Source organism: Leuciscus leuciscus, assembly GCF_965113295.1.
Source record: "Leuciscus leuciscus genome assembly, chromosome: 11".
Classification (NCBI taxonomy): domain Eukaryota; kingdom Metazoa; phylum Chordata; class Actinopteri; order Cypriniformes; family Leuciscidae; genus Leuciscus; species Leuciscus leuciscus.
In genome coordinates, this window is record NC_138735.1 from 14,247,293 (window position 1) to 14,272,734 (window position 25,442).

The 25,442-nt window shown below is 36.9% G+C and overlaps 1 protein-coding gene across 4 annotated transcripts in view; it reads left to right on the plus strand.

The window, feature by feature from the left end:
• The window catches only part of myripb (myosin VIIA and Rab interacting protein b), a 269,944-nt gene that overhangs the window by 235,181 nt on the left and 9,321 nt on the right, over nt 1–25,442 (plus strand). For 2 of the 4 annotated variants that reach the window (XM_082183983.1, XM_082183982.1), the window contains 12 exons: nt 2,943–3,023; nt 4,129–4,226; nt 4,483–4,563; nt 6,102–6,287; nt 7,117–7,306; nt 8,122–8,768; nt 9,906–10,991; nt 17,832–17,894; nt 20,350–20,532; nt 23,312–23,473; nt 23,551–23,646; nt 23,779–23,851. In XM_082183983.1, the coding sequence (XP_082040109.1) occupies nt 2,943–3,023; nt 4,129–4,226; nt 4,483–4,563; nt 6,102–6,287; nt 7,117–7,306; nt 8,122–8,768; nt 9,906–10,991; nt 17,832–17,894; nt 20,350–20,532; nt 23,312–23,473; nt 23,551–23,646; nt 23,779–23,851 (2,946 nt within the window). The remainder of the gene's footprint in view (nt 1–2,942; nt 3,024–4,128; nt 4,227–4,482; nt 4,564–6,101; nt 6,288–7,116; nt 7,307–8,121; nt 8,769–9,905; nt 10,992–17,831; nt 17,895–20,349; nt 20,533–23,311; nt 23,474–23,550; nt 23,647–23,778; nt 23,852–25,442) is intronic. The other 2 variants (XM_082183985.1, XM_082183984.1) reach the window with 1 other exon arrangement.

The window sequence follows — 25,442 nt, forward strand, 5'->3', positions numbered from 1 at the left end:
CGATGAGAACGAGAAGGAGAACGAGGAGAAGGAGAACGAGAACGCGAAGGAGAACGAGAACGAGAAGGAGAACGAGAACAAGAACGAGGCTACCAGCAGTAGTACATGAAACAATCAATACTCGACAAAGACACAGGGCAAACATGAGGGCTTAAACACAGAGGAACACCTGTGAACAATGATCAGACGATTAACCAATGACAAGACACATGGCAGGATCACATGACAAACAGGGAATCACATGACAAGACAGAAACATGATAATGACAAGAACAAGAAACAAAACCCAAAATGTTACAGTATGTGTGTGTTGACCTTGATTTGTGTGTCTTTGAGCTGTAGGGAATATGACTCATCCATACTCTAAAAATCTGTGTATGAGTTCATATAAATAAGAGAGAGTAATACAGACATGTGTTTTGTGTGCTGTATACACTGAAAAAAATGCCTTGCAAGGTTACCACATTTTTATTTTTATGTTTTTGGGTTTGACAAAGATCACATATTATACTGTTGTCATAGTGTACAGCTGTGTCATTATCAGTTTGTCAGACGCACACATACTGTTTCTAGATTTTCAGCTTGTTTTCAGCCAAATTAAGGGCTATTCTTAGAACTGATAGTCTCTGCGTAAGTAAGTGAGTCTGCTATATCAGTTTGTGTGTACACACAAATGAACTGACATTTCCTAAATGAACACATTTGAATTCTCAGTGTTTCTAAATTGAAAGTCATTTCATAGTGTGTGATCCCTAAGCTATGAGCCAGACTCAGTTTAAATGACTCTGTGAAGGTGGGACTCAAGAGGTGATATGATTTCCTGCAGTGTCTGTAGACTTTTCCAGTGTCCAGATCACATTTCCTGTTTCTGCTTTGCTGTGGATACCAGGACCTTCAGCTCTATGAATCTTTTGTGAGATTGCTCTTGAACCATAATACAGTATAAGATTTTGGATGACCAATGCCAATACGGATTTTATTTTATTTTACACAATATTTACTCAAAACTTAAAAACAGTCATTCTGCTTGTGTTTCCCCTACGTGTATTTATTAAAAACTCGTCGTAAGCCCCTTTATACAGCCACAGCGTGACAGTTTTTTTTTTTTTTTTTTACATTTCTGGTGTTTTATTTTATATTAAAATTGTATTATTATTTGTAGTAGTAGTAGGCATAGTTATATTATTATACTATTATAGTTTCTGGTGTTGATTATTATATTATATTATATTATATTATATTATATTATATTATATTATATTATATTATATTATATTATATTATATTTATTATATTATATTAATTATATTATAATAATTATATTTGTATTTATTTAAACTCAAAAACAGTCATTTATATTATTTATTATTATTTAGATTATTATAAATGATAATAATATGATTTATTTGTTTTATTTTATTTTTGTATGATAATTTTACAAAATATTTACTCAAAATATTATCAACATCAGAAGCGGCTGTTTTGGAGTTTTTGTTTTGTTTTTGTAAACATTTTAGTGGCAGTAGTAGTAGTTGTTGTTGTATGTTATTTTGAAGAGTATTAACTCAAAACAGTTATTTCAGGTGTTGATTTTTTTTAATTACTACAGTATATGTTTTATTATTAAATATTATTTCATTATGATTATTTTATTTTACACAATATTTACTCAAAACTGAAAAAAACAGCCAATCCTGATGTTTCTAATGATAATGGCTCTCCAATCATGCAGTAAACATGACAATCTCTGCCTGGCTGCGTTCTGCTAGTAGTGATACTGGCTCTGCGTGTTGCGGTTACAGACCAGGCAGTGGTGGTCTTTTTCTCTGTGCTGTTGTCATGGTGATATTGAGCTAGCGCTCTCTCTGGGTCAGCTGAAAAAAGAAAGTGAAAAGGTAACCGTCTGGTCGGGTGGGCGCAATGACATGTATATCCATTTCACAGTAACGTCTCTCACTTTTTTTCTCAAGCTAACCTTTTAGTTTTGACCTCCAACTAGTCTGTGCAATACTGCGTCTAGTCACTCAGACCTAAGAGTTCCTGCACAACATGGATAGGAAGTGTGTATATTTTTTTTTGCATGTACAAACATGGTACATTTCGAATGTGTGCATGTACATAAGAAGAAGAAAATACACACACATTATGCCGTGACTTTTTTTTTGGGGGTGGGGGAGAGTGTATGAATGCAGTTAAATGATTCTGTGGGATTCTTAATTTGGGAACAAAATTGTCTCTAAAATGTCATCTTAATCTGATAAGCATTGAGGATGCATATATAAATAAGCAAATAATATTTATTTTTAAATAATAATTGTAAATAATAAAGTATAATATAACTAAGTGCATTGAATCTGACTGTTAAACACACACACACAAACACACTCTAGCAAAATGTTATTCCTGACAATGACATTCCTAGTTTCTCTGTAAATTTCTCATCAGTTTTGTCAACAAATTACAAGCTTGCAGATATAAAACGTCATTACATCCCCACTGAAAAAAATGATTCGTTGAATTTAATTTAAAAAATGTATGGTAAGTGGTTGCACACAATTGATTTTAGCTACATTTAAACAAATGTATTAAGTTGAACTTAATAAATTTTAGTTCAACTTAATGCATTTGTTAAGTTAAAATAACTTAAGTCTATGACATTTAAAGAGGAGGTGGAAGGAGGGCAATTTCAACCCTGAGGGATGAATTTACCAAACAGTGATAGTACTATTGCATATTGTATTTCAACACAGTCTAGTTCAACCAGGTGCTTTCTGCATTTAAATAGTTGCTTACTATTCTTTAAAAAAAAAACTTTACGGCAAGCACAAGTAAAGAAGGACATTACTGAAAAGAGATGTCTGTGTACATTGTCTAGATGTCTGAGTAATGTAATGCTTTGTTTTCCTTTGATTTATGTCTCTCTTTCTCTGTTGTTTTGTTAGAGGTCAGCGCTCATGAAGGCAGTAATGATAATGGCAGTGTTTGTGACGGCAGTGACTCCACGCTCTACAGGCAGAGTGAAGGTAACATGAAAAATCAATATACTTCTGCTCACTGCACATGTTTTCAAATTCCAGACCTATAAGGATCCTTTAAATCTGCCTAGTACCTTTTAATCCTTAATCTCAGTCCTGTGCTGTTATTATCAAAATTTTTTATGATCACAACTGTTTTCTATTTTAATATATTCTATTTTAATGTATGTAATTTATTCCTGTGATGGCAAAACTGAATTTTCAACAGCCCAGTCTTGAGTTTTTAGTGCTTTGACTTGACTTGATTTGACTTTGAAACATTTCTTATTATTATCAATGTTGCAAAGAGTTGTGTGGAAATCGTGATAAATTTTTTTCACGATTCTTTGATGAATAGAAAGTCCCAAAAAAAAAAAAAAATTGAAATAGCAATCTTTTGTAATATTACAAATGTCTTTATTTTCACTTTTGATCAATTTAATGTATCCTTTCTGAATAAAAGTATTAATTCTTTTTTTAATTAATCTACTGTATATGGAACCCAATTCCTAATCTGTAACCACACACACACACACACACACACACAGTTTGTTGTGTGTGTGTGTTCACTACTCACAATGTGTGTGCACTAACTTGGATGGGTTAAATGCAGAGGACAAATTCCGAGCATTGGTTACCATACAGTATTATGGGGACTTCCCATTGACGTGATGATTTTTATACTATACAAACGGTATATTCCATCCCCTAACCCTAAACCTACCCATCACAGAAAACTTTCTGCAATTTTAGATTTACAAAACACTTAATTTAGTAGGATTTATAAGCTGTTTTCCTCATGGGGACCCAAAAAATTACATTTGGTTATCACAATATAGGGTTTACCAGGTACACACACACACAGAAATTTAGGAATAAATCCTGTGGTATATTGTGTTACCCACTGGCATGAGGAACAAGGGCTCTTGACTATGAGTGCTGGTCAATTGCTGTAATTATTACGGCACTCAAATGGTCTATGAATTTCTATGAAGATTAACACCCGACATACACAAAAGCACACAAATACACAGAGAAAACAATCTGCTTTCATTGTACATCTAGTTTTATAGAAATGAAACAGATAATAAGATGTGTATATGTGTGGATACAGGTCACAGCATGGCAGACACGCTTACTGTCGCTCTACGTGTGGCAGAGGAGGCGATAGAAGAAGCCATCGCTAAAGCAGAGAGCTACAAAGACAGCCTGGTTAGAAACTCCTGTTCATGTCTAACCACCAAATCATCCTTCATTCAGACATCCAAATATTCATTTGTACATCCATCTGTTCTTCTCCACATACGAATCCTGTATAAAAATATAATTTGTAGTGTTCAAATGTTGTTGACTTATCCATCTCTCCGTTTTGACCATTTCCTCATGTTTCCTGAATATCTAACTGCAGTTAGAAAAAGATTGCACTTTTCTCTCTTATTGCTGCGTCTCTTTCTCTCTTATATGACAGGAGAAACAGAATGAGGCTCGCTATTTGCGTGACCACAAGGAAGAGCTCATAGAGGAACTTGCAACGACAATTGTTCAAAAAGTAAGAGCTGTTCTATGATTGAGAGAATACACTGTAGTTTATAGTAGTTTTAATTAACTGTAACTGTATACCAAATCACATAATTCTACTAGATATTAAAATAACATAACATGTTCAGGTCAAAATAAAAAAACTATATATAATAATAGAAAAATTTCATTCATTTATTTTTTTAAAGAATTTAATACTTTTATTTCGATAACTTTATAAAGATTTCTACTTCAAATAAATGCTGTTCTTTGAATTTTCTATTTATTAAAGAATCCTGAAAAATAATTATCACAGTTTGCACAAAAATATTAAGCATCTCAACTGATTTCAATATTGAAAATAATAAGAAATTATTCGTGAGCACCATATCAGCATATTAGAATGATTTCTGAAGGATCACGTGACACAGAAGACTAGAGTAATCATGCTGAAAATTCATCTTGCCATCACTGGAACAAATTACATTTTGAAATATATTAAATTATAAAACGGTTGTTTTAACTTTATTACAATAATTCACAATTGTCTGTTTTAACTGTGTTTTTGATCTTCAAAACATTATTAAAATCTTACGAACCCCAAAATTTTGAACATTTATGTAAACATTATTTATTAAGAATTATTACGAAATAAGAAATTAAGAAAATAGATATAGATCGTTTTATTAAATCACTTTGAATAGTAAAATGTTAATGTACTACAATTACTTTTATTTATTTTTTTACATGTAGGCAGTTCAACACATACTACCATGAATTACAGTTTATAGAATATATCATGTCATGTAATTTCCTGTTAGAAAACTATAACTTCAGTAAAACTTTAGAATACTGTTCTGTCATTAATGAATAACTACACAGGAACAAATGAGTAACGCACTATTAACATTCTAGTAACTACTATTAACTAAAAAGAAACTCTGATTAACAATTTGAATGTTCGCAGTTGAATGTGGTAGTTCACTATTAGCTAATCAGTAACTACTATTTTTTTCATACCTTCCAGATAACTACTAAGAACTACTATATACAGGTCAATAATTAACATGAATAATGCATAATTTATAATATAAGGTAATGGTAACGGTACTAGTGAGTAATGACTCACAAGTGTCACTACATCCTTCTAAAGGAACTAATAATAATTTGGATCAGTATTCTAAAGTGAAAAGCTTGATAACTACCTAACATAGTATCTAATTTAGTAAAAAAAAAAAAAAAACTACATTTATTACGTATAATTCATAACTTCATTCACATTTGAGGTCATAGAGCAGTTTTGACCTCATATTCTTTGACATGTCAACATTGCCCTGCCATAAGTGATTAAAATCAAAATTAGCCCAATTACTTTGAAAATCCATCCATAGACCTGATTTGGCATACTATTTTCACTGCAAACCGGTACAGTTTGAGATGCACTAATCATCATTTTGCACACTATACCATATAGTACAAATATTATTTGTGTATTGTACGGATGCAAATTGGTATGCAACTTTTATAGTTGTCTGTTTTTCCTCTTTTTCTATGTCTCTCTCTCTGTAGATCATTCAGAGGGGGAAACGGTCTGAGATTCAGGCTGAGTATGAGTTTGTTTGGCCTCAGAATCAGAGTAGTGAGCTACCGTCCCCTACCTCAACACAACACACACACGCCACACATCATTCACACACCACCTCTCATCACGGCGCAGTAGCCCAGGCCGACATCACCAGCTCCTATCCGCTGTTGGTAAGAGCATGTTAAAGTTACCTTTACTAGCGCCTATCATACAGTATTTATGTGTTTTACTGTGCTTATTAAATATTCCTGACCTCATCTGTAACACATACACATACACTGCAGCTTGCAAAAACAACACGGTTTAAAAATAATGATGGAATGTTAGAATATAGGAAAAGCAATGCAAAAAAAGCTGAAAAATCCCTTAAAAATGCTTATTCATCAGTAATAGTGTTTTAGTGTTATTCAGTATTGCTGTAGTAGAGACATTTCTAATAGGCAATAGCAGTAAGCCAATAAGCTATAATGCAAGTCTCTAGCACCCCCAACTGGTGAACCTCTTAAACTTTTCCAAACCAAATACATATAACCAAATTCAAATTGTGCATAAAGACAAAACAGTTTCACTTTGAGCAGAAAACTGTCAGACATTTGTACATTATAACATAACAATTATTACTATTCTTATAAAGGTTATTACTATCTGTGTGTAACTCAGTATGTATACCACAGTAAACTAATTAACTGCTTACAGCACACATAGATGAAGGGTTTCTAGATGAAAGGAACAATTTAATTGGCAGATGTATATCATACATTTTACAATTTTTATATCTTGCAATAAATATAGATATATAGAAATATTTTGTAACATTTTAAATGTCTTTGTATTGTTAAACTTTTGATCTATTTAATGCATCCTTGCTGAATAAATTATTGATAAAAAAAAAAAAAAAGAAAAAAGCATGATATATATAATGATATATTTGTTTACACTTGCATTTTCCATAATTTCAAATGACAATTGTTGTGCATGTGGGTTGATGGGTGTGTTTAGAAGTCAAGATCAGCGTACTCTTTGACAAGTGACGATTCTCCAGAGAAGGACCCTGAGGTGGGAATTGCCCCAGGGGTCCCGAAGAGTGCACGGGTAGAGACAGACATCCAGAACTACTCTTCACTCAGGAGGGAATCCAGAGCATCATCACTTCCTAGTTGGAAGAGTGTTGACCGCCTGGACAACACTAGTAAGAATATATACAAAACACACGCTGTTCATCATTGGTCTAGTGCACCAGAACAAAACTTCAGACATCTACACAATTGAATTGTTGATTCATTGCAAGATTTAAAGGTACACTACAAAACTACAAAAGCTGTCACTGGGGCAATACCATTCCAAAAGGTACATATTTGTACCTAAAGAGTGCATATTAGGACCTAAAATGAACATATTGGTACCTTTTGAAATACCGTCCCAGTGACAGCTTTTGTAGCTTTTTTTCTGAGAGTGTATAGTTCATACAAAAAAGAGAATTCCGTCAACATAACTCATGCTGTTCCAATTCTGAATTTCTTTATTCTTTGGAACACAAAGATGTTTTGAAGAAGTTTTCAAATGTTTATGTCCACCAATATTGGACCCCAATGACTTTCATTGTATGGACAAAAAATGAATTTGGCAAAATGTCTTTTATATCCCACAGAAGAAAGAAAGTCATTCAGAATTTGAGGTTTAGTAAAGTAGAGAATTGTAATTTTGGGGTGAACTATCCTTTTAAGGCTCTTTAAAAGTTTGATGCATTTTACTGGGTGCAAAATAGGCATACAAAGGCGAAGTGTTTAATTTTGTGTGGAGTGTCAAACATAATTGCAAAAATAATTTCACTTCTGGTTGGTATTGAAAAAAATTACACAAGAAAATTACCACCTTTTCATTATTTTGACGTTTTCTCATTTTCTGTTTGTGTATGTGGTGCACACACACACACACACACACACACACACACACACACATATCCTCTATATCTGTCTGTCCAGGTGTTTGTGTCTCTCTCCACAGGTGCATCTTCAGTCCTGCAGTCCCCTGATGGTAACTGGATCGCCCTGCAGAGCTTCCAGCATTCCCGGCCCAGTCTGCTGACCAAGCGCAAGAGCCTTGTTTTTAGTGTGCTGGAGAAAGAATCAGGCGTTGTGTCCGCGTATGACGGAATGGGCTCTGATTCAGACCCCGAGGACCAGGGAGGCTGGGGGGCAGCCCTGTTACAGTTTCGCAGACGTCTCTCTGACGAAACCTATTACACTGACTCTCAACATGACCCGGAATGGACGTACACCCAACACCCACCCATCACCTCACCCTCCTCGGGTCAATACACCAACACTGAGACCCTAAACTCAGACTCGGAGACATCTCCTGCCCCGTCCACTCGAGCGAGCAGAGCAGGCCACAGTACGTCCCAGAGGAAAAAAGGGCTGCCTGAAGCACACCCATATCCTCCCTACAGACATCCCACGAGCAGTGTAGCTTCACCTCTACTGAGGCCAGAAGTTCTTGATGTGAACTTTAACCCCCGTGTGGGAGGGGACAGTAGTGATGGGGAGGAGCAGAGCGAGCAGATCAAAAGGTCAAGGAGGCGAAGAAAGAGCAAACGCGAGACATCAGAGCACAGCCGAGCACATGATGAACTGTACAGCTCTGCCACAGTGGTAAGAGAAAGAGCAGCCTTCTGGTTTATTATTAGATTGCTAAAAATCATAACGAGACTATTTTGCCACATATAGTGGTGTGTTTTCAACTATAGTATGATAAAGATTTAACGTCTTGCTGCTGTTTAGATATCAAGCCTGAAAGCACAAATTAGCATAAAAATACACCGATTTTTTCAGCTAGGTGTGCAGAAACTAACTAGCAATTGATACCAATCAATTTAATCAACTTTTCACCAATAAGTGAATCAAGTGACACCCTAGCCATGAAAGTGGACTTGTATCTTACAGTCTGTTTTTTAACCCCACTCAATTGATTAGGATATCATTGTAATTTATATTTTGTAGCCTTGATTCTTATCAACTTATTAATATTATATTAATAATATACAATAATATATTAATGCTATCATATTAATATATTATCACCTCAAATATTAGAATATAGTGGTAATATATTTCAGTTGTAATTTCTTCAACTGTAAATGTAATAAAAAAGTGACGCATTTTGCTTTTACGACATCAAATATCTCCTACTGAGGAAGTTATTTGGATCATTCACATATAATATATATATATATATAGGCTATATATATATAATTATTTTATTTTTGGGGGGAAAGGCTGTATTTCAATTTTTATTTGATTAATTGGTTAATAATTGTTTTCTCTTTTTCAGAGAACATATTTAATCGTTCCTAAAACAAGACAGATATAAGTATTTACATACATTTAAAATCCAGTTATTCTCTGAAAACAAAAAAAAAAAATTTTTGTATATGACTGAAAGGTTAAGGTATGTTACTTATAATTTGTCATCCTTTTAGATACTAATGAGAGTGACAATTTTAGCAAGAGTTGCAGAGACAGAAAGTAACAAATTATTAAAAGCAAAAATGAAGAAAATCAGCAATCTTTTTTTGGAAATGTTGTGAACTTGAATGTGGTTTGATTTGAATTCCAGTAGGTGGCACTGCAGGGCAGGGGTTGTGCTTTTATTTGGATGAATGGTGTGACCATCCTTTAACTCATTTATCTCAGCCATGAAGTCTTTATTTTATTTTCATATTTTTTCTCTTTCATAATTTGTATCTCTCTCTCTGCTCCTCAACTCTCCTTCTATTTCAAACATCTCAGGAGAACAGTGCCGTCCTCCTCAACGCCATGATGATACGCCGCCAACAGAGCCAGGAGAACCCAGTTCCTCTGAATTACCAGACTCCAGACACTGTGACCCCTGCTGACCTTTTCACCTCTGACGCCATGACCCCTGAACCTGACTATCAGAACACTGTGGCTCACAACTCCAGTGCCGCCAGCCCGCTGACGTGGAGCCAATCAGGGGCCAGCAAACCACAGTTCAACCTTCAGGGCCCTTTGCTCAGGGGCTCCTCTGTAAATGAAACCCTGGAACAGGAACTGAGATCCAAGCTCGGTGAGCTGGTTGGCCAAGTCAGCGAGAGGGATGTAATGTCATCTAATTTTGAGCCAATCAGGGAAGTGGGCGACAAGAAAAAAGACAGGTTATGGGAGAACGAAAGTGAGAAACTGAGACCGAAGGAGAGGCGCGAGAGCAAACGAGACAAGAAGGAAGGGAAACCGAGGGAAACCGAGAAGCCGAATGAAAGACAAACGGTTAGAGAGATGGACACAAGTGATGAAATGAGACAGATAAATATAGAGAGAGAATTGAAAAGAGAAAGGGAGCGACAGAAAGAAATCGAAAGACAAGTAGAAAGAGAGCGAGAAAGACAAAGAGAGCTGGAGAAACAAATCGAGAGGGACAGAGAAAGACAACGAGAGATCGAGGTGCAGGTTGTGAGGAAACAGGAAAGACAGAGGGAAATGGAGAAACAACTGAAACAAGGGCAAGAGAGGCAATCAGAAGTTGAGCGAGAGATAAAAAGAAAGAGGAAAAGCATACGCATGGAAAAAGAGAAATTAGAGCCTAAATTGAGTGTGAAATCCAAAGAAGAAGATAAACAGGAAGTGCCCTGTGAAACTGAGGGAGCATCAGCTAGAGTAATAAAGCAAAATAATAATTTAGAGAAGGACAACAATGAAACAGAGAAGGAAAAAGTGAAGATAATGTCACCACAGAGAAGCAAATCAGAAACAGGGTCAGAAACTCAAGAACAACTCGAGACAAAGACAACCAGGCCTTCAGCTACATCTTCAGACAGCGTCCCCTGTGGTCTGGAGGAGCCACTGTCTCCATCAGAGGTAAGCACTGGTTCCAGCATGTTCCATTAAAAGTTCCTCTCCTATATACTTCACTCAGGCTTTGTTCTAAATTGTAGTGAGCTGCCTAACTGGACTGCAAAATCTCATGCACAGTTATTCAGGTAAACTTATTGACAGTTTTACTAACTTTAACTACCTTGATCAGCATGATTCTCTTCAAACTGTTGCTCCACCAGGACAGTAGATGACAGAAAGAGAAAATCAACTGTAGAAAAAAAGTAAATGCTAATGCTCAGTGTCTCTTGCAGCACTGGTAAGAATGTAATGCAACACATTTTGCAACAACACATAATGTATTATGTTTCAGGCCTAAATAAAGCTCATACTGAATTGCAACAAGCTTAAAGTTTTATCCAATTGAGGAAAATATCCATAAACATATAAATACTTATGCTTTATTGGCCACTTTGGCCCATTGCTGCGATATGTTAACAAATCCACCATATTGGACTGGCCAAGACTACCCTAAACGATATAAATAAATTAAAGAACTGTGGTTTTTCTGGATAAAAAGCACAATACATTTACGTTTCTCAAACGATTTCAGTGGTTTATGATTTAGGTAGAGTACCAAAAAGTTTTTTTCTCAAATAACTTAGAATCTTGATAGTTAGACTTTCACTCAAATCTCAAAGATTTGGCTTATTTTTCTGAGTCATTGATTGTGGAGATGTCGGTAATGTAATATAATGTAATGTACAGTACATGAAATAAGCATAAATATTTTTCATTGTGGAAATAGATTGTTCTGTCTTTATTACCCCATATTTTTTTTATTTATTTTTTTGCATATTCACTTTAAATTACTGTAAAATTTTAAATATATGCATATTTAAGTACTATTAATTGGCCATCATTGATGGCCCATTAAAATTCAAATAATGAAGGCTTCCTTTAACATTTTTATAACAACAATAGAATACAGATATACTATGAGACAGACAATTACAAAGACAATTGTAAGATATGCCATGGCTCATGAAATTGAAATGTTAAAGCAGTAAAAGAAAAGTAGTAAAACAGGATAAAGAGTATGGATTGTGTGGTTGTAGTGCAATGTTCAGTTAAGTACAGTTGTATAGCATATTACTATTAATAGCCTATAAAGGTGTAGTATGAGTATATTTTATTATTGTAGGAATATACTAATATTAAAAAATAATAGCAAACAGTGTATGTAGTGTAAGTGTATATATATATATATATATATATATATATATATATATATACACACACACACACACACACAGTACTACATACACAGTTTGCTATTATTATTTAATATTAGTATTACTATTACTAAGATTTTCTTATCAAAGTGATTAAATGCTGTTGCAAAAATTAGTACAACCTCATGAATGTTACAAAATAAAACAAATACAATATTTCTGGTGCAAGTTAAATGACATTGCTGATCAACAGTTGAACCAAAACATTTAAATAATTTCTTGACAATTAAGTGTGATATAGCCCAGTGAATCATTCTCAATGGAACCACTTGGGAGAGAATTGTCAGAAGACTTTGTTACACAAATTAGGACAATGGTAAAAAAAAAAGCATCTCCAATGCAATGTTTTAAGTGTGAAAATATAGTAAAAGTAACAGAAACCCCAAAAGAATGGACTGAAACAATCAGGCATTCACTTTTAACCTTTCATTTTGTGATTAATTACATTTTTATAAAAAATTTTTGCTATAAAGAACAGGAGAACTTCTGGTAATCCATACTCTGGTCTCATTAAAACCAAATCAATCATTTTGGATCTAACATCATATAAAATCTATGCCATTGCCAGTGGCAAGTGGGAAGAGTACAGTGAGAAGTGCCTGGTCCCCACATTGAAGTTCTGTGCTAAAGAGGATCTTATGATGTTTGAGTACTGAAGGAGTGGGAGAGTTGTGCTTAATCAATGGTGTCATGAATTTACACACCTTCGTGATGGTGTGTCACGAAAAATCATAAAATACAAGATGCTACCTTCTCCTTATTCTCTGTGTTATTAAGCACTTTTTCAACATGACAATGAATCTATACATTCACCCATGGTAAAAAAAATAAAAAAAAATAAAAAGAATTCAGTTGACAAGTATTTCGCACGACCTTAACACTATTGGGCACTATTGAGACTAGTTGAGCAACACTCCCTATCAAACATCAGGGCATTCAAGGAGGCATTCATTCTCCAGGAGTTAAGGGGTTGCAAACATATTCTCTCCTCCTCTGAATACAAAATATTTTGTCCGTTTGAAAACTGTGCGCACTGCCGGCGAATGTAAAAAATAAATAAAAAATCAGCAGCAGCAACTGCCAGTAGCGAATACAATTTTGGGGTGGCACCCGGGGTGGCCAATCGGATGTCAAGTGCCACCCCAGACACCCCTCTGGCTCCGCCACTGAGTTAAACAGAATAGAGGTGAAAATTTGTTGTGAAATTGTACACTCAAAACCAAGAAGGGTCAGAGCAGTACTTATTTTACAAATGTTGATGACATTTTTCTCTGTTTTTAAGTGTATGTTTAATACATTTCAATTTTGATTTGTAACAGTGATCATTATGGAACAGAAAAAATAGATTTTGTGCTAATTTATGCTGAGTATATATATATATATATATATATATATATATATATATATATATATATATATATATGTATATATTATACTGTATATGTTTATATACTGTGTATATATACTGTGTGTATATATATATATATATATATATATATATATATATATATATATATATGTTTATATATATATATACTTTTATTTGGTATATTGTGGTACAGGCACAGTACTTTTGTAAGAGCATGTAGCACTTTGGTTTGAAACTGAGTTCCAAAGTACAGTTTTTTTTTTTTTTTTTTACTGTGAATGGGTCAATATAAAGTGATTTTATACACCCAACTTTCCTTTATCCAGTCTGATAAAGAAAAAGCACAAAGATGTTAAGTGATTTCAAAACAAGGGATGAGTTTATGGATCAACATTCTTTGTTGATACTAAATCAACATTCCTGTCAACCAATCATAGTCCTACACCTAAAACCTGAGGTTGAACGTAGTGATTGGTTGGATGTGGTTGCAGGAACATGAAAGGATGTTGATGTCATTCTTGTGTAAATTATGAGGTGCCTTGTAAGAGACAGAGCTCCTTCAGAAGATGCCTGCACCTCTAGAACCTTGCAGCTCTCTCTCAAACCCTAAAATGTACATCTATGTTACTGATCGAACTCAGAATGAAGGTCTTCGCTCTTATTGGTGATGAGAAGCCATAAACAAGCGCATAATGAAAAGCATGTCTGATGAAAGCACAATTATGTGTTGCTACTTCAGACTTGTATCGTGCATGAGGCATTGTGTGATGCATGAAGCAGCCTGCAAAATTAATATAGAACCTCTCTAGATGATGTGAGGATAATGCACACCATAAGGAAGGTATTGTCTTCCTCAATGGATCCTCTTCGCCATGCATCTGGTCCTGTCCTTTCATTTTCAGCCTACTTCTTGTCCATTATGTTAAAGGAATAGTTAAAACAAAAATGACAATTATTTCATCATTTACTCACCCTCATGTTGTTCCAAACCAGTATGACTTCCTTTGTTATGCAGAACACACACACCATACACACACAAATACATTTTACATGCTCTTTTCCACACTCTTAAAAATAAAGGTTCTTTATTGGCATCTGTGGTTACACGTATAACTTTTAATTGGACTTGGCAGTCCAATGTGGCATCTCGTTACATACGTATTACATACGTAGCATTAGACGTAGCATTAGACGTTCCCTTTCGAGTGTTGCATCATGGCTTGACGCTATGGGAACTTTAATGCCAACGTCGCCACGCCACGAGACTGCCCACAAGGCTGTGTTTCTGCACAGACAGTTGTGAGTGCAGGCTCAGACTGGATCAACCATGAAGGACTTGTGACCCTGGGGTTGAAACTGTATCCAGACTATAAAACCTGACAAATGTGTGCAGAAAGGATTATCCAGCCGCAGCACAAATATCTTGCAAGGATGTACCCCTAGCAAGAACTTTAGAAGACACAACACTCCTCGTGGAGTGGGCCCTAACTCCTAGATGTGAAGCCATTATGGAAACACCTCTTAGGAAAGGGAGATTGTGAAGCAGACCAGAAGCTGGGTGGACTATCTTCCTCTTGCATCTCAGGAAAGAAAGCCTTCAAGACCACAGGCTAGCCAGCCATTAAAAGAACATTTGGAGTATAGTCCGGTCTGGGGTGCAGTATAGCTTTGACACCAGCTGGAGCAAGGTCTTGGCAGGAAAAGGCAGCTGATATGGCCTGCAAATCTTTAACTCTTTTTAGTGTTGTGCTAACAAGTGTGCCACTTTAAGAGTCAGCATTTTCTCAGAAACTGACTCCAATGGCTCAAATGGTGCTTCTGCTAATACTCCCAGGACAAATGCTATGTCCCAGGAACTCACGACCGGCAGATAGGCCTTGGTCGTCTGGCACCGTGCAAGAACTGAGACACCAGATGATGTCTCCCAACAGAACCCCATTTAAAGGTATGTAGCTAGCTAAGATCGAGGCCACATAAAACTTTAGTGTTGACGGGTCAGCCCCACTGAAAAGCAATCTCAATGATACGAATAGTTGTCATTTCAGGTCATACAGCTTCCTAGTGGAAGGTGCTCTAGAATTTGGAATTGTCTCAACAATCTCAGATTAGAGACCAGATTCTATGAGCTGATACCACTCAGGGGCCAAACCCAAGGTTTCCAGATCTCCAGCTTTGGGTGGTAGATCGTCCTCTGCACTTAAGACAGAAGATTTCTCTGAACTGGAATCTCCCATGGAATGTTGTCTAGGAGATATATCAGGTCCAAGAACCATACTTGAATTTCTCCTCTGCCCAGAGCAAGATCTGCTGAGCCTGCCTGAAAAGGATGCGTGAATGCAGACCACCCTGGTGATTTATGTTGGAGACTACCAATGTGTGTCTCCTCAAACTGGATTTGCGACACGATTAACTTTAGGGTGAGCATCTTGAACCTGTATGTCCAAAGACTATGATTCAGGCACCTTAGATCTTAAATTGGATGCAGCCCCCAGTCCTTTTTGAGCATAGTAAAGTCCTTCTTTGAGCATAGTAAACCCTGATTCCTTCTCTGTAGTGGCGGGGTAGGTGGAAACACCTGCCGAGGACACAGAGAAAGGTCGGGCACATTATGTCTTGGTGTGCACGGACCTCTCTCAGGAGGGGACACCTTCAGGGGTCAGGGCCCATGAGCGTCAGGACTTTTTTGCCATCCTGGAGGTGATAACAGATCTGAGATCCTGTCTCCCCCTGGACGACTGAGCCTGAGTGCGCTTTCCAGTCATGGAACACGGGCCTAGATCTGTGGCCTCTTTAACTGCCTCCAGAGCTGATCCCTCGCCATAATCCAATTCTTTAAGCAGGTCAGCCTGGTAGGCCTGCAAGACCACCATAGTGTGCAGGGACACACCAGCCTGACCTGCTGCTGTGTAAGCCTCACCCACAAGGGCCGAAGTAGCCCTACATGGCTTGATGGGTAAGGCGGGTTTTACCCTGAACAGCTCCTTGAGCACGACTGACTGAGAGGCCTGCTCTTTTGATGCACCCACCTGTCTGTCTGCATCCAACTTCTCAGAATCAGACACAGACAGCTTGAGTTTCTCATTTTGGTCTGAAAAAAATCACAGAGCGAGCTTGAAGATACAGAATGGGGTCCTCAAAGTCGTTGGAGAAGATGAGAGAAAGGGTTGATTGCCCATCTCGCACTCCTCGTCCGCCAACTCTACCTGCGAGCCCCATAACCGGCCGCGGGACCCAAGCCACAGGATGCTTCGCTTTCATCGAATAGAGCCAAGCGGAATTGGAGCATGCGGAGATTAAACTTGTCGTAATGAGCGCAGTTGGCCCCTTCGAGGACTGACCTCACATGCTCCTCACCCATGCAGTTCACACAATGTTGTGTAAGTCATCACCCGCATTGTATCGTACTTATTTTCTGACATAGTGGAATCTAACTCCCATCTTTGTCAAACACACACAGAGGAGAAAACAAGCATTCATACATGCGGCTTCTGAAGACAAAGAAGCTGGCGACATGCTGGTATGGCATCTATTTGTGGTTTCAGTGACGCACTATGTTACGCCGCTATACGTAATCATGCTCAACCAATCGCGGACTGGCGTGTGTAAACACGTGCTTCAGACACTGGCTCACGCGATGTATTCCCATAGCGTCAAGCCATGATGCGCCGTTGAGTTCCACTTGAAAGGGAACTGCTCTTCCTCTCCTTGGCGAGTTCATGAGAGAAGTAACAATGTCCGATTTTTAGTTCACAAAACCAGTCTGAATGATTAGTTCACAAATCTGACTAATGTGGTTCTTGAGTTTAACTGACTGATTGTATGATACAGCTTACCAAAGGGGACGATTAGCCTATATGACTTTGAATAGCGCAGGAGTCACATTGACAACGTTAATAACTTTTTTATTGTGCATTTGCATGCTTTTGAAAGCACAGAACTAGTACAATCCTCATGGCTTCTTAATGTATTTTGCAAAAAAGAAAGAAAGTCATACAGGTACAGAAGACAGTAAATGATGACAGAATTTGCATTTTGGAGTGAACTATCCCTCTTTTACTGTCTTGTGTCTTTCACCTCTTTTATTTTTCTTTCCATTCCCATTTATTTCTGTCTCTATCTTTTTTTCTCATTTGTCTTTCTCTGTCCCATCTCTCTCTCTCTCTCTCTCTCTCTGTGTGTGTCTCTGTGTCTCTCTTTCTCCACCCTTTCTTGTTGGTTCAGGAGGGTCTGAGTGATCGTGCCCTACAGCAGAGGCTTCAGTTACTCTCCTCTCTCTTACAGCAGGTGAGATACATCATAATGAGAAGATGCAGTAGAGCTGTAGAGATTCCTCCTGAATCAATTGTGTAGTCCATTATTCCCTGTCTCAGAACCTGCTTATGACACTACAGAGTATGTTAAAGCCAGATACACAGTGGGGGAAATCTTTAGACTTCTCTTTTATCTCAGTACTGGTGGTGATACTGAGAGTAGCACATGACAATAGCATTATCCCTTCACTCTGGTGAGCTGCTCGGTCCTCTTCAGTCTGTTGAAAATGTTTATTGGCACTATCCATGGTCCAAAACTAGGACCAGAAAAATCTGACATTTTTTTATTAGCGTACAGTGTTCAAAAATTAGGGGCCGGTAAGATTATTTAAAATGTTTTTGAATGAAGTCTCTTAGGCTCACCAAGGCTGCATTTATTTGATCAAAAAGACAGCAATATTGTGACATTTGTATTATTATAAAAAATAGATTTTTTTTATTATATAAATATTGTTTTTTAATATATTATAATATGTAAATAATTCCTGTGATGGCACAGGATTATTGATTTTTTTTTTCCCTTTTTTTTTTTTTTTTAGGATTCTTTGAGGAATAGAAAGTTCAAATGAACAGCATTTATTTGAAATAAAAATATTTTGCAACATTATCAAAATGGCTTTAACTGTCACTTTTGATCAATTTAAATCATTGCTGAATAAAAGTATTTATTTCTTGAATATACTTTTTACCCTAATCTTTTGAATAGTAGTGTATAATATTTATTATTTGGCGGTATGGTTCTGTTCTGGGCAAGAACTCCCTGCGCATCCATGCAGCCTAGCATGGATACAGAACAGAACCAACATGTATTGCAGATATCATTAATTCAAGATTTTAAAGTACAACATAATTCGAGAATTTTTCTGATTCAAGGGAATCAGAATGCCAAATCCTGACTGAAGAGAGGAGGAGCTGGGGATGGAGGAGGGTAATTAGCTCCTGAGAAACGCAATAGCTGCTGATAATACTGAAGGAGCTTATATTTGAATACAGTGATAGGCGTTGTATTCCTATAGGTACAAATTAAAATTAAATAATTGGATACAATAGACAAGGACACATCCTGCTAGATTGTACAGGCCAAAAACATTAACATAAATTATATTTTTAATCAAGCTCATTTTCATGCTGTAAATTTTGTGTTAAAAATAGTTTATGGGACATAGTTGTCTAACATGTCAAAATTACATGAGTTTTGTGCCTTTATTGCTATAGAAATTAGCCTACTAAGAGCACTTTCCCCTATTAATAGGCAGTACCTACAAACATTTTGTTATCTTTTGGGCAAGCATTAACATATTAGAAATGTACTCTTTTTATTTTTATTTTAATATTTGTTTAATATATATTTTATTACAGTGTGAATGTGGTTCTTGAGTACTTTTCATTGGGTGTTAGATTTATGCAGTGCTGCACGCCTACCTGTTTTCTACATATTCCCTCACTTTATATGTTCGTTTTTACACACACAGCCCCTTTCAGAGCCACACATGCCCTGAGTTTGGATCAATTATTTATGTGATCAAAGCATACACCAACCCAACCATTAATTGATTCCTCAAGTATTCATTCAGTCCCACTGCTCCTCTCTTTCTTCCCATCTCTTTCATTCTCACTTTCTCATCTTGAAAAGTCATTTTCTCTCTTCATATTACCCTCTCTCATGTGTGCTTACTGTCTTACTTACAAACACATGCACGCATGCGTCAACATGTACATCTCATATTGATGGCTTAGTACTCGAGATGATGCACTTTGAAAAACGTATTGACAAGAACTAATGAACTTCTCATCCCTGTCCTTTCTTCGTCTTGCGCTGACGTGCGTTCTGATGTTCATATGAGATTTTATGTCATGTTCTCAGGCACATTGTGTTTTGACCTTGTATCTCTTACAGAAATAGCTCACTCAAAAATGTATATTCTGTCTTTCCTCACAAACCTGGATGCTATTATTTTTTGGTGGAGTATTTTAAACAACATGAGGGTGATTTAATGATGACAGAATATTCATTTTTGAATGAATAATTGCTTTTAATATTCAAGTGTTTATGTTGATGAGAGTGTTACTCACTTTTGAAACACCCTCAATGATGACCTATCACCTCTGTAAGAGCATCTCTCGTCCACGTACGTTCATGTCACACTCCTCGTCTCCCATAATTCTCTTATCCTGTTCATTGATTGAACAGCTTGTGCATGACAAGTAATGCATCCATGCTTAATTGGGAGTGAGATCTTGGGTAGCTACAGTATGTGGAAGTTGAAATCCACACAACAGTTGAATTTTTCAATGTTTCTTATTCTTTTATTAATAAATGGTTTTATAACTTTTGTGGAAAAAATCATTTCTTCTGTTTTGCATAGGCCTATCTGTTTATCAGTGGTTTTCTCCTCTGTTTTATGCTCACTCTTATGTTTATGGAGCAGAAGTACTCTGCCGCGTCTTTATGCAGCATCACCACAGAGGTTCTAAAGGTCCTAAATGCTACAGAGGAATTGCTCGGAGAGGCAGAAGGCAAAGTTCATGACCCTTCTCCGGCTTGCGCACCCATGCCCTCAGGCCCGGTAACTAGGAAACTGGACCAGCACCTCACTAAGATGGAGGAAAATGTAAGGTTTATTACAAGAAAATGTTCTAATGTTGTTGTTATTTTTTTAATAAAGAGGAGAAATCAAAGATCAGTTTATTTAGACAAACTAATTAGAGGACGATTCTAAGGATCCTGGTCACAGAGGGGGCCCAGCAGAACCCCATCATTCCTTGTATGATTTTGGTATTTAAAATACCTCCTTGTAAAATAATCTTTTAAGAAGCATGCTATAATGAACGGACAATTATTATAGCATGTGCCAAGCATGTGTGTGTCCCCTTAAGAGGTTTATGGGTTATTCAGAAACGCAGCAGTGCACTTCGTAGTTCTGACTCTCCGTGCATCAGGTAGATGGCAAAAATGGCACAGGCAAAATCAGGATCCCAAAAGAGTAAACAAAAGCACGAGAAAGAGGAGAGATCAAGACGGGGAAGACAGCTAGTCACAGTTTTAAAAAAAGAAAGAAAAAAAGAAGGAGATTCATGTTCCATAAAACCAGTCCAGTGATGTATATTCAGGCTTTCCGAAGTCTTGGAACCACTTTCTGTGAGGATTCGATTGCAATTTACGATGTAGTACTAGTCTTTTACATCTGCTTTAATTGTCCTGATAGAGTTAATGAAATAAGAAAAATATGTATATCATAAATAGATTTGATCAACTACCTTCTATAAACTAAATCAAAGCAATATTTGGGTTTAAAACAGCTTTGCAAGCAGGGGGAGACAGTATTATGCTCGTGTTCGCTCTTGTCAGTGTTATCCAACTTAATTGCTTACTTATGATGTGTAGCAACACTGCTAAAAGTATTCTTAATGTTTTTACTTGTTGAGACCTACACATGCACCCTCAAGAGTTGTGTTTGTGATGTTTGAGTGATGTGATGTCATACTTCACCTTTAAATAACTCTGAGTTTTGCTAACCCAGATACACATAAGTCAAGCCACAAGATTTCAAGCCATTTGACAAAGCAGGCCAAGTCACGCATAACATGCATAGCAGATCTAGACAGCCAATACATTAACATTGCCATATTCCTTAAAGTCCACCTGTAGTCAATCATTTTATCCCTTAAAACTCACTTTTGATCACCAAAATGACATATTTAAATGTTTTTTTCCTTAAAAATAGAAATCGTCATGCCTTGAAATAGCTTGTATTTCATTCCTTGAATGTAACTCTACACCTTTGTCTCATTTAGTATACGTGGTTCTATGAATATGCAAATTAGCCCTGCCTCCACTCACTCACACCAGCTCAGAGATCCTCTCGTTGATGATTCACCGTCGTTGACGTGATTGGTTACAAGGTAGTTTGTGACATCTGAAACACCAGCGATTTCAAACCACGTCTTTGGTTCACTGCAGTTTTTAAGGAGAAAATACTAGTTGTGTTGACTTGTGTTGCACATTGTTTGTCTTAAACAAGCATATTTAAAGCACCACATAGACATATAAACAACATTAAAAGCTTGATTTTCACCACAGGGGGACTTTATGAGTTTGAGTTTTCATGATTAAAATATCTAGATCAGTCATTAAACTTTAGATGGCACAGGCTGATAGGTTCAATGTTCGCTGTAGTCACCGTCCTGCAGCGCATCAGAGTTCCTCTAAAATCCTCCAGCTCCCCCAGATCCACCTGCCTAGATCTGCTATGGGATTTATGCATGACTATTTATGCAGCAGCAGCATATCTTATATGCTCACAGCAGCATTTATGTAAATCTATTGGCGGTAGCAAGTCCATAGCAGCAGCAGACTACGTAGCTGATCTAGTCAAGTCAAGTCTAGTCAAGTCATCTTCATTTATATAGCGCTTTTAACAATGTAGATTGTTCCAAAGCGGCTTTACAGAGATACAAGGATAGTTTAAAGTAACAGATTGTTTTGGCTTTATAGCATTTCTTGAATAAAGATATTTTCCAGCTAAAGTTAATTTGATTGATTCACTTCCATCGCAATGATCATTAGTTATTAACTTAGAGGCCGCTAACACGACACCGTTTTAACAGGAAACTCTACACAGACTTTAAACGCGAAACTGTGAGAACGCTGATGGCGTGCACATGCGTATTACGAGTTCAGTCTATTGGTATGCGCGTTTGAATACATGTGCGCAGGTTTGTAATTCCCTACAAACCAAGCATTAAAAAACTACTTGTCTGGCCTTAACATTTTTGATACAGAATTTTATCACTTCGGGGTAGATACGCGAACCGAATTTTCCCGACAACGCTTTATCTGTAGAGTGGTAAAGGGATCCTCCAAGTCTGCCAAGACCAAATACATTAACATTGTATTGCATATTCATTGACTTCATTGACGGTTGGAGCTGCCCTTGACCTTCCTGAAGCAGTACAGCCCCAATGCCATGTTCAGAAGCATCGGTCTGTACAGTGAAAGTCTTTTCAAATTCGGGACTCTGTAAAACAGGCTCTGTGCATAAGGAGTCCTTTAGGTCCTGGAAAGCCCTCTCACATTCTTGAGTCCAGTTAACTTTATTTGGCTTGTCTTTTTTAGTTAAATCAGTTAAGGTAAAGGCTTGTTCAGAGAATGAAACTTCTCAGAAAGTTGTCATGATTGAAATATATATATAGACTCACTGTTTTCATTTCTTACCTAAAGCAGAACAGTAATAATTTAAAATAATTATACATTTTATTTTGAAAAATAATGTAAACCAGCACACCCAAATCCCACTGTGAAAATCATTTTTTTGTGTTGCCTCATCATTCAGCTCTCACATTCATCTGTGAAATTCTAATGCTTTCTGTGATCCTGTGATCTGTGTGCAGGTGTATTTGGCTGCAGGTGCTGTGTACAGCCTAGAGGGGGCGCTGAGTGACTTAGAAGCCTGTGCACGCAACATCAGCAGCTCCACCACAGAGACTGAACTGGCCTTTCTGGAAGATCAGGTGGCCACCGCTGCCGCCCAGGTGCAGCAGTCCGAGCTCCAGGTGAGTGCTTGCTATGTACTATCTATAGTACTCAGACTCTTCGAGTGTAAATTTAGAAGTTTATCTGTTATCTGCAGATCTCAGATATTGAGGCAAGAATATCAGCCCTCAAAACTGCAGGTCTGAATGTATCTGCATGCACACGGTTTTCCAAGAACAAATCTAAACCCATGGTAAGTTTCCTATGCACCTTAATATTGCACTTAAGATAAAACTTTAAAAACAAGTAGGATGCATGTACAATTGAAATGGTTTGGCTTCATGATTTTAGACTTATTAGTGATGCAATGTTTTTCCTACATCAGTCCCAGACACTGGACTCTTCTCGTCATCAGAGGAGAAAGCTTCCTGCTCCTCCTCTCAGAAGTTTGTCATCAGGTATGAACACATATATATTACACTTTGAAAGGGTTTATTGACTCAAAAGGGATCTCACCCTCATGTTTTAAGTCATTTTAAATCTGTAAGATTTACTATCTTCCTTGGAGCACAACTAAAAACATAGTGCAGAATGTCCAGAGGGCTAATTTTAATAACGGGGACTCCAAATAGGGGGAAAAAGCACCATAAACTACTTATGCACTAGAATTCATGCCAGATGGATTTGTGTAAGAACCAGACCACTAAAAACTTCCCTGGCCTTCTGTAAAAAAGACACAAAACATGTTGTGCCAGGTTTCTCATTCAGTATGGGATCCTTTCATGTGATTCTCTCGTCCAGACGCAACACATCTTGACTTGCCATGTTTGAATTGAGTGACATTTCAGCTAATGGAAGAAGGGACACCATTTTTTTAACCTTCATTTATCTCTTTCTATTTATGACTTTTTTTCCCATTTCCTCATGACTTTGAAGGAAATTCTATGGAACATTCTTGACAAATGTGTTTACTGGAATCATAATCAAATTTGCCTGAATATTTATAAAAACATGGTTCCACTGTAGGGAGGCCAACCAGTTGGAGTGGAAAAGGGGAAATGACGTGCTGTACAAAAAGTTGACGCAAAATCCAAAAATTGTGTTTTATTGGAAGGTGCTAAAATATTTACAGTGTAGGAGAAAACAAAAAGAAATAAAAACTGTACAAAGAGAAAACAAAACAGCAACAATGTGCTAATTTTGGCTAAACCGAATGTCCCAAGTTTGCAACACTGCTCAGTATAAGGTTTCTCTGAGTCCACAATCAGAACTGAAATCCTTTCAGCCAGCAAGCCTTTATAGGCTGAAGCCCCACCTATAGGGCATAGGGCTGTCACTTTTGTGAAAAAATCCTGTTAGATTTTTGAGACATAAGTGTTCATTGAATCGATTGTAAAATCGATTTTCCATGTCTAAAGACGTTTCCATTTTAAACGCCAAATATAGGCAAATCCACGGACAACTAACATGCATTAGGACGAACGTAAAGAGGGCGCTTGAGTAAGCAAATTAAGCAAATATTCCTGATGATTTATTGGTGTGAAGTTTCGTGCACAATGACAAACAGGAGTGCAACATTCTTGAAAAACAATAAGCAGAGTGGACTGCCATAATATCAATGAAAGATATTACTGCAGTCTTCAACATAGCTGTGTTTACGATTAGAAATGTCAAACAAACTTCACCTACGTAGGCGATTGTAGACAGTAGCCCGAATCTGTATCTGTATGCATGAGACTGTCTGAATACCGGCAGAATTCACATTTTTGTAGTAAAAAGAGACACATTATGCAGAAGTATAATATGCAGTTATATGTGTTTGTCAGAGCCTGCAGTTGCTGTGTGACGCGCGTTCGCTGCGGGCGTATCGTGACGGCTTAAAAAGACTGTTAAAATCGATTCCCTATTTTCGTTTTCGAAACTTGGTCCGATTGATTGTTCAATCGATTTTTGAACGTAAAGTGACAGCCCTAATAGGGCATACCAACCACAGGTACAAACTAAAACATTTGTAACAATCAAATTAAATAATATAAACAACCAACACAA